General features: G+C 48.5%; 1 protein-coding gene across 1 annotated transcript; it reads right to left on the reverse strand.

Annotated features, from left to right (window-relative positions):
* Nucleotides 1–230: 230 nt before the first annotated feature.
* LOC143157420 (serine/threonine-protein kinase SBK2-like) lies at nucleotides 231–10325 on the reverse strand. The gene is made up of 4 exons (XM_076332245.1): nucleotides 10255–10325; nucleotides 2382–2577; nucleotides 1428–1630; nucleotides 231–1174 (listed from the first exon to the last, which is right to left on the reverse strand). Exons 2-4 carry the CDS (start codon nucleotides 2566–2568, stop codon nucleotides 605–607), a joined length of 960 nt encoding a protein of 319 aa, XP_076188360.1. The 5' UTR covers nucleotides 2569–2577; nucleotides 10255–10325; the 3' UTR covers nucleotides 231–604.
* Between the last annotated feature and the right edge of the window lie 210 nt (nucleotides 10326–10535).

The raw sequence follows: 10535 nt of genomic DNA on the forward strand, positions 1-10535 counted from the left end.
GTCCCCAGCTACCATCCGCAGCCACATGCTGAGGGGTCCCCAGCACCTCCACCCCACCAGCCTGAAGCCACCCTTCAAGGGTCCTGATGGAGGCCCAGGCAGCATCATCCAGGGGTGGCCCCTGCCTTATGCAGGTTGTCCTGAGATGGCTGCAGGCTCTGTCATGCCCCCGCTCTCCCACAGCAAGCGGGCCCCCACAGGCATTTTATTATGAGGGGAAAAGAGCCACATACAGAAACACAAAAGTATGTATTTTGCTCTATTTCAAGACAAGGCAGGTGCTGCAGCCCCTAGAAAATGCCCTGGAGTCCCTGTGGCCAGGAAGCAAGTGGGTGCTTCACACGCGGACAGTCATTTCCAAGAGAAAGAAGATGTTTTCAAGCCCCAAGGAAGCACAAGGAGGTAGCACTGGGCAGCACTGAGCTATGGGGTGAGGACCATCAGCTGGGGAAGGAGCCTGGCTCCATGGTGGCAGGGACAGTGCTGCAGAGAAGTTGTTCTCTGGGTCACCATGGCCTCTCACACCTGGGCCACCGTGTTGCCCCAGACCCTGAATCCTTTGCAGGGTGAGACCCACCTTCCCTCCCTGCATGGGGAGCGGGCTCTAGGGCTTCACCACAGCCTCCTCGCTGCACCTGTCCTCCAGCCGCCAAGGGCAATCGACGTAGCGCAGCGCCCCGCTGACAGGGCCACGCTTGGAGGGATCTAGGGCCAGCAGGCTCCGCAGCATCAGGGCGGCCTCAGCCGTCAGGCGTTTCCAGTGGCGGGGCAGGTCCTCCTCCAGGCCCGTCTCCTGCCACAGCATGAAGTCCTCAAAGAAAGGGTCATCTGGCAGGCTCTGCTCCCAGGGGAAGTAGCCAGTCAGCAGGCAGAAAAGCAGCACACCGAAAGCCCAGGCATCCAAGCTGGTGTCGATGGGCACTCCTTGGGCATCAGCGGTGTTGCTCAGCTCAGGGGCTGTGTAGGGGATTACCCCGGCCACCAGCTTGAGCTTGGTACCCTTGGGCCGCGTAAGCCCGAAGTCAGTCAACTTGATGCGCCGACACTCGGGATCGAAAAGCAGCACGTTCTCAGGCTTGACATCACGGTACACAAGCCCTCGGCTGTGGATGAACTCCAGCGCGCTCACGAGCTGCTTGGCACACTGCTTAGCGGCTGGCTCAGGGATCCCGTCCTGCACAGGGAGAGAGACAGGTGGTATGGCACACGCAGGGCACCTTGGCAGCCCTGCCAGCTGGGCTCTCACCTGTGTGCTCTGCACTGGGGAAGACCTTTGTGTTTCTGGTCTTGCAAGCCCAAACCTGCTTCAGTGCTGTAGACCCCAGAGAGATCCACAGCCCATTGCCTTTATCTCCCTCCCTCTGACCCAGCCAGCCTGCACAGGGGCGAAACAGTCCCAATCCCCATGGCCTTGTAGCAGCGCTCACCCGGGGTTTGATGATAGAGATGAGGTCTTTGTGCAGTGCTGGTTCGTAGAGGAAGCCATAGTACTGGCTGGACTCAATGGCAATTCCAAACATGCCGATGATGGCAGGGTGGGTGGCGAGGGACAGTGCCACGCAATACTCATACAGGAAGGTGTGCAGCTTGGTACTGGCTTTGGGTAGCAGCTTGAGAGCCATAGGAGTCCCTGGGGAGGGGGAGAGTGGGTTAGACTCCCCTGAAAGTCACTCACACCAAGGCCAAACAGAGAGGGCACGGAGCAGCCATGGGTCCGGACACTCACAGCCACAGGGAGGTCTCTGGCCCAAAGCTTTGTGTGGATATATCCTGTGGACACCAGATCTGAGAGCAGGCACTGCCGCTGGTGTGAGTTTTGAGCCAGTCATTGCATGCACAGGAGCACTGGGCAGAGCAAGGCTACATGGGCCCATCAGTCTGAGCTGGGACTACTGGGGAAGAGTAGTGTCAGGGCCCTGTGGGTACTCATAGGCCTTAACGGCCTTGGCCAACCTCGCCTGGGACCTCCACTCACAGCCTCTGTCCATGGGCCTTAGGGCACCATTTAAGCTCAGGCTTGGGGCTTCACTCCCTGCCTGAGCTGTGTGGTGGGAGTGCTCGTTTCCAGCTATACATCCATGCCGGTGCCTAGCCATGAACCCTATTGAACCTGACTTGTAGATTGACTTCCCGGCTTGACCTTGGACCTGCCTCATCACTATAACCTTGCCTGATATTCTGGCCTGCCCCCTGGCATCACCTGCTCCCTGGCTGGGTGCAATGGGATGGTCCCTGGCTGAGGTCCCTATCCTGCCGGCCTCCCGGGGAACCCCCCACCGTGCCTGGTGCCTGACCCCAAGGACCCACCAGCCCACCCAGCGCCCTGGCAAGTGGAGAGGAGGCAAGGCACAGTAGCTCATAAGGTGCAGTCAGTTCCTTACCTCTCTGCCTGTGGGTCACTAGCATCACGTGGCCATACTTGCCCCTGCCCAGCTCCCGAATAACCTCATAGTGCTCTGCCACCTCGGTGCGCACCAGGCTCTGAGCTGTGATCTCCAGGAGCTCATCTAACACGGTTGGTGCCGCTGTCCCTGCCGCTGCCACAGCTGCAGCTGAGCTCTCGGCCATTGCTGAGTGCTGCAGAAACACCACAGCCCGAGTCAGGAACATCACAACATGCGCAGAGAAAACCAGCTCGGACACGCCATGCAAACCATGCCATGGCAGGGGATATTTCTGCCACTTGGAGCCTGAGCACTCTTGCAACTGTGCTAGAGTTGAGCTTGTGCTTTTATACAGTACACCTCTGGGCAAAACTGCTCATCATATAAAAGGTTCTGTATTGAAGGGAACCTCCTTCAGCCCTCTAATCCTTTCCAGCCTCCAGACAGATGCTTGACTCTAATTGTAGTCCCTGGGGCCTCTCATTTCAAAGACCTGGATCACCTTTCTGTGTCAGCTGTACTAATGCTTGGCCTTCCAGGCCTCCTCTTATTCTAGTCTCCAAGGTGTTAGGCAATAAGCAAAACATTAACAGAGTCCCAGATTGTCAAGTGTGACCCAGTCCTCTTGCTCTCCTTAGCCTACTGCAGCAAGACCATGTCTCTCTACTCAGAAACCCACCCCTACTGCTTATTGAAGAAAGTCCTTGATGTAGCAGCGGAGACAGACTTGCCCCTTAGGCAGAGGCACAGCTAGCCCATCACAAAAAAGGGATTACTAGTCAGAGGCAGTGTGCTCCGAGCAAGCAAAAGAGAGCTCAGTACCTCACACGCCTGATGATATTTCTCACCCAAAGTCACTCATCTGTGCAGCCAAGAAACTTAGGCAGGAAGGAAGCTCGGACATCAATGGCATTTTGAGCTACAGCCAGCTACTTCAGACCCATTTCAGAGGAATGCTTTTTCAGTGCCCCCAGCCAGCTACAAGGCAGCATTTTAAGGCACCTGTGGCAGCACTCTCCCCCTGACTACCTCCCTGTGCTCTGAACACAGGCACCCTGGGCCTGGGAGCCCCTCCTGGCTCTGGAGCAAGGTCACAGAACCAGAGTCACAAGATGGTCGAGGTCAGAAGGCACGTCTGGAGATCACCTAGTGCAACCTCCTGCTCACATGAAGATTAACTAGAGCAGGTTGCTCAGGACTGTGTCTAGTCCAGTTTTGAATATTTCCAAGGATGAAGACTCCACAACTGCTCTGTGCAACTTGTTCCAGTGTTTGATCACCTTTATGGTAAAAAAGTTTTTTCTTATGCTTAAATAGAAATCTGTGTTTCAGGCCCACTGCCTCTTGTCCTGTCACTCAATATCACTAAGATGACCCTGGCTGTCATTTTTTTTACAGGTATTTATACACATCGATAAGATGATCCCCTCGAGCCTTCTCCTCTTGATGCTAAACAAGTCCCAGCTCTCTTAGCCTCTCCTTGTATGAGAGATGCTCCAATACCTTAATCATCTTCACGGACTGGATTCGTTCCAGTATGTCCACATCTCTCTTCTGCTGAGGAGCCCAGAACTGGACCCACTACTCCAGATGTGGACTCACTAGTGCTGAGTACAGAGGAAGGACCTCCCTCGACCTGCCTAATGCAGCCTAGGATGCAACCCAGGAGCCTGAGGGCTGCAGCATTCTTGGATGTGTCTTAAACAGTGTGCAGTGAGACAGAGCTCTGGTGTAAAACCAGTGGCTCACCTCTGCACCTACAAACTCAGGATCTCTTCCCATGAAACACTCTGACTCACATGATGCCTTTCGGGGGGAGGGAATAGGACCTCATGTTGCTAAAAAGAAAGATGGCATCCTGGGAATATGAGTGGGAGCAGAAAGAATGAAGCCTTTCCCCTTAGTTTTTACATTGCTTTATCTGTGACCAGAGCTTATTACAGTTCCTTCAACTTCCAGCCCCCAATGCTGCTAAATCTGGTCATTCTTAAGAATCCAGTAATTTAGCAACAGAATTATTTAAACCTAGGAAAACTACAAAAAGGCTGGATTTGAACAGGAGACTGGGACTGCTTGTGGGAGAGCTCCCCTTCTTTACCCTTCCCTTCTCTCCTAGACTGCATTGCTAACTCTTATCCAGTTCAGAAGTACCAAGTAATTGGCCCTACTTTTCTGCAAAGGCTTTGGCTTGGTGAGAGCCAACAGCAGTCACAGTTAATACAGTCCGTAGGGAGTTCAACAATGAACAAGTGCATGCATGGGAGGGGATTAATGGAAGGCTGGGGAGAAATTCACAGGGAAAGATGGTCTGGAAAGTATTTTAGAGATTTTGCTTTGATGTCCTCCTGTTTGCTGCCCAGCCGGCACAGCTTGCGAAATTCCACACAGCAAGGGCATCGCAGAACCCGCAAACAGACGCACTCTGCCACTGACATTTCCAAACCGGTGTTGCCACATTTAGGTGTTAAAACAGATAGCCGAAAAAGCCTTTTAAAGAGTCCTAGCTAGGAATATAGAGAAAAAACTTAAAATGTAATAGACCTTTGAAAGACATAGACCTCCCCTTGATATTAGATAGGCTAAAGCCACACTAAATAGGGGGTGGAACAACAGGAGAGATGTCTGCTTCTCTTGTGTAGAACACATTAGATTTATAGTTGTGAAAAAAATATCAAAAGATCTCTTCCGTAAGATAGTGTTTCTCCTATATCAAATTCATGGTCATATACAAGTTCTTGTCAGCAAATGGTTCATCATCTTCTCAGATAACTTAATTTCTCAAACTTGAGTTAGATAAATTTTTTTCCCTTGTAGGCTGGCCACCTGTTAGTGCTATCTAACCCAAAGGTTAGAATCTTCTCGCTGCATCCACTTAATGTATTATTCAATAATGATATAATTTTCAAATATCTATTCATTAATCTGTTTTTATTTGTATTGAATTATTTATTATATGATTCATCTATTTTTTATATGATTCATTACTTCTCTCCTATTTACTGTGTGAAAACTTGCTTTTGTGAATGGGAGGATATGCTTCTCTGTATATTCTTGATTCTCACTCCAGCTTTGGGATCCAAAACATTTCAGTCCATAAGCTTTTGCAATAAAAAAAATCCAAAAATCTCTTGTGTCCTTCCACTCCACATTTCAAGTGGACTGCAATATAGGTGGCAAGGGTCCTTACTCCCATGCAAGGCCCCACTGACATAGGAGGGCAGATTGTCTGGGTACAGAGTAGAGCATCAAAGTGAAATAGCCAGCTTGGAAAAATAGATCAGCCAGAGGATACGGGTAGAGTGTCTTGCGGGACAGTGACAGTCCTGTGGGTCTGATCAGGGCTCCACATGAAGGAAGCCCCAGCTGCAGTCACCCCAGAACAGTTTGCAGGCTTTGGCCCTTGCTGCCCTTGAGGAAACTGATTACAGGACACAGTCCATACTTCAGGAAATAGCCAAAGTTGTGAGGTCTTTCTCTGAGATACCACTGCCATTAGCTAGGAAGCTAAGTGAGGGCCAAATTTGGGTCACCACTGAGTAGAGTGTGCCTGGGTGCTCTGCACCTACCTCTGTTACCTTCTAGAGTGCCATTTGCCCTTTGCAGAGTGACAAGCACTCTGCTGGGGAGGAGGCCACCGGGGCCCTGGCCAGGATGCACTCACCATTTGGCTGTGCTGTATTGAAAGCAGCAGGCAGGGTCCTTTTCAAAACTGTTCTTTCCTCCTCCTTCCTGTGCTTCATCCCTGCTAGAGGTCCTGTTTCCAGGCTGTCGACATGTGGGAAACCCTAATTCCCCAAAAGAGTCTCTAATTACAGCAGCAAGAAATTCACATCCTTTCCACCATCGGGAGATGTTTCCCAACTTCCTGAGGAGCTGAGAAGGAGCTAGCCTATGGAGATACAGTGTCTTGGTCTAGGTAATGTTATTCTGGTTCTTCAGCCAAAATGATTAATAAATTTGGTCCAGAAAAGCACTTCATCATACATGTCGAGAGCCAAAGACAGTGTAATCTCCGTACAACAGAGATGGTGCTATCACAACAGAATCACAGAGGTGTTTAGGTTGGAAGGGACCTCTTGAGATCATCTAATCCAATTCCCCTGCTCAAGCAGCAGCAGCTGAAGCAGGTTATCTAGGAAGGTGTCCAGTCAGGTTTTTAATATCTCCAGAGATGGAGACTCCACAACCTCTCTGGGCAACATATCACGCTCTTTGACTACTCTCACAGTAAAAAAAAAAACACAAACAAAAAAACCCCGAAAAAAGGTGTTTTCTTGTGTTTAGATGGAATTCCTTGTGTTTTAATTCGTGCACATTGCCTCTTGTCCTGTCAATGAGCACTACTGAGGAGAGTCTGGCTCCCTTTTCTTCATTCCCTCTCATCAGGTATTTATATACATCAATAAGATCCCCTCTGAGCCTTCTCTTTTCCAAGCTGAAGAGTTTCAGCTGTCTCAGGCTCTCCTCATATCAAAGATGCTCCATTAAAAATGGCCTTGAGCATATGGCATGTAGGGTCCATTTTCTTGTCTGACCTTCTACAGAGCTTTAACCCAAACCAAATAACCAATAACATTTGGGGCACCTCTTACAAAAAGTCATGCAGGCTTGATCCAAAGACAAACTTTGCTCAAAAAAAGTCACTATAAAAGCCAGTGTTAACATTCTTGCTGTTAAGTATTTATATGATATCCTAATCCAAATTTACCTAACCTGCTGCTGAAGTTTCTCAGCTAGAGAAAAGAGTTTTTTAGTGCCTGTTATATTTCTCCTGACTCTTGCAGGGTTTATATGCACTGTGGTCAGAGGTATGACCGCAACCTATGAGAACGTATCTTAAACTACTTAGATTGAGTAAAACTAGCAGGGTAACATCCTGAAACTCAGGCTATGTATTTAACCAACGCTTTACTTAGGCTTCACAAACCGTCTGGCACACTGTGCTTCTCCAGTGCTCATATCAGTTAGTTTAAAAACAGATAGGATGCTTCCAGAAATTGTAGTCACATTTTGAATTTTGAATAAACATCTCCATGCTCTCTGGATGGAGATCAAGACACCTCTCAGTCTTCTTACTGGTTAAATACCTTCAAACAACCTTCTGTCCCATTCTCAAACTGAGACCTTTTGTCCAGCTCTCAGATCTGTTTTATGGCTCTTTTCTGAAGCCTCACCATTTTTTCTGCCCCCCATGTTAAACCACCAACTGTTCCTGGGGGAATGTCTCCTGCGACGCATTCAGCTAGAATTACCCTCTGCCTCATGCTGTGGCCCCAAGATCTCTTTTTGCAGGAAAGCCACACTGAGAAGCTGCACTACCTTATACATCCATTATGACTCCAGAGTTCTTCCAAATTACTGGTTTTTTTGGGGGAAAAACTCCACTTCCTCTCCACATCCCTTTCTGGGTGTTGCCTGCCTTGTTTCTACCTGAATACTTTTCCACCACCTTTAGTAAAGCACATTTTACTCAAATGGGCCTAGCGTATCAAGTAATTCAGCTCACTTGGTGTCTCTTGTTATCAAAACACCGTGTTCATTTCTGTCTAGGGGCTGTGTAAGGACCCTACCTGTGGGGGTTTGCTATCAACCTCTAAATCGCTGGTGGGAGTTTGGAGCAGTTCTCAGCCCAGTATTGGTTTGTACAGCACCTGCCAGAAACGTCCCATTCACTGATCGTTCCCTGAAAGCTATCTGTACAAGTTCATCCTGGCATTGGTCAAAATCAATAAGCCACATATTTTTAATGGATTTTAAAATAAGCCCAGTATAGTGGGAATTATTGGTGTCCTCACCCTACGCAATTAATTTTGTTAAATCCTGACTCTGTTATAATACTTTTACCTTTGTCAATGATCTAGGAGAAAGCACTGAAATCATCCAGAAAATGTGTGCAACTGACAGAAAATGTGTTTGGGTAGATAATGCATTGCTTGATAAAACTAGTGCATGCACATACACACATACAAAAGTGTTTCAAACGACCACAGAAGTCAGGAGTTTAGTCTGGCATTGAGTGACAGAAAAAAAAAAAAAAGAAATGTCATATGAATCAGACAAATCTAAGTTCTTCGTGCTGCTTTGTACATAAAATGGGTACTGTGTAAACTCAGAAAAGTAGATCTGGTATAGCCTTCCTTTGCAGGCCTTAATGTGTAGGATGATACAGAATTGCACTAGAAATAATCTACAGTGATATACACACACATCTTAATGATACAGATACAAGTCTAAGAGAATAACGATACAAGGGTTACTGGTGGTGTAGATTCCACTTTTGCATTCACTCTGCTGAAGAGAATGCCCAAAAAGCATCAGAGGCAGGAAACATCAGCAGTAGAGGCAAACTAGCATTTTCCAGATGCTAAATTAAGAAAATAAGTTTCACTGTAAACAAAAAAATAGATATAGCCGTTCAGCTTTAGATAGACTAAGATAGATTATAACAAAAGAAGAGCTCTGTTCTGAGACGATGTGCCTCTTACAGTGAACTCTAGTTTCTGCAGAGGTTCCTACACCCAGATGCCCTGAGGCAGTCTGAAATTTAATCTCTGAAAATCAGCTGAGTTAGGAAAGCTGTATTTCTGAAGAGCTGGCCACCTGCTAATGACTTCTGCACTAGAACTGAGAATATCATGCACCAGTGGATTTTGTACTTTTATTAGAAATGCGTTCCTTCCATTTGCTCTGCTTTGCATTCTTCTTTATCTACTTTTTTATGATTTTTTGGGGAATGTTAAAAATATACTGATGTGAAAGCCTGGTGTCTCTAGGGTAAATTTCCTGAACTCTTCTGGAGGCCAGCTGATGGGTCAACAGAATTAGCTATTGGGTGTTCTCTATCTTTTTAACGGTATCGGTGAGACCGCAGTTCAGCAAGCTAGCGCTGGTTTCCACAGTCTGACAGAAAAAGGACGAGAGAACAACCATGAGAATGACAACAGTGCTGATAATTACAGGGGAAACTTCCAGGGGAGCAGTTTTTTTAGCTTATCAAACAGATAGTGAAGAAGTGACTCTGTCATCTGTATGTACCTTTGTGGTTACTAGAATTTCACTAAAGAGGGCTCTCCCAATTAAGTAAAAGCATTATAATAAAACCAATAGCTGAAGCTGAAATGAGGCAATTTCAGACCTCAACTGCAGTGCAGATTTTGTGAAGAAGGATATTTGCCCCTAAAAATCTCATCAAACAGTATGGAAGAATATCCTTCCATCTCTGGAACTTTTAACTCAAGAACGGCGCTTTTTTTTTCCCTAAAAGGCCCACTCCAGCGCAAACCATGTTTAATACAGGCAAGGGATCAGAACAGGTTATCGCAGTGGTTGTTTCTGGCCTTATTGCTGATAGATTTACGACCTTCTCTCTAAAACTGGTCAGCAGGCTAGTGCTTAATCTCACTGCGGAGAACTGCATGACTGTCCCCTTAGCAGAACTGTGTATTGCTCTTCTTGGGCAGAAACACCTAGCAGCCTCCCCGGAGAGAGCCCCGTAAGCCTCTCCCCAGCAAGCAGTATACCACAATCTCCTCGCAGCAGCCTCCTCGAACACAAATCGGCAGCAATCTCGCGGGGAGCAAGCCACATCACACCCTCCTCCCAACCAACCAGCCAGTATCGGGGCACCATCCCACTGGACACAACCGGGCACAAGGCAACCTTTCGGGGCAAAGCCACCTAACGAGCTCACCATCAACCAGATGTGGGAAATGGGTGTGCTCCATGTTGTGCCGGCATGCTACGCCGGAGTCTCCAAAAGCGGTTTGTGAGGGGTGGGTGCCCTTTTACGTGCCTGTCCAGTCTCCTTCACCCTGCCACGGCTGCGACTTCTCTTCCCGCACTCCCTCCCCGTCCGTACCAAGCCTCTCACCTTCTCCAGCAGCGCAGCACTGACGGCCGGCCGTGGACTGCCTCGCTTCCCCTGCTGCAGCCTCTGGGCTGGGTTCAGCCTGCGCCGAGCAGCCGGAGGGGGCTGCCAGACATTACGAGGCTAAGCGTGACGCTCCGCCCCTTCCCCATGGCTCTGGTCCTGGGGGCACACTGCCTCCCTGCTGAAGGTGACCTCTGGGAGAGAAGAAAAGAGGGGGAATGGAGGGAGGAAGGGGGCTATCCATCTGCCCCATTTATAGAAGGGGAGGTGTTGCAGGGATC

The sequence above is a fragment of the Aptenodytes patagonicus genome, chromosome 2 (assembly GCF_965638725.1).
Source record: "Aptenodytes patagonicus chromosome 2, bAptPat1.pri.cur, whole genome shotgun sequence".
In the NCBI taxonomy this organism is placed as follows: Eukaryota; Metazoa; Chordata; class Aves; order Sphenisciformes; family Spheniscidae; genus Aptenodytes; species Aptenodytes patagonicus.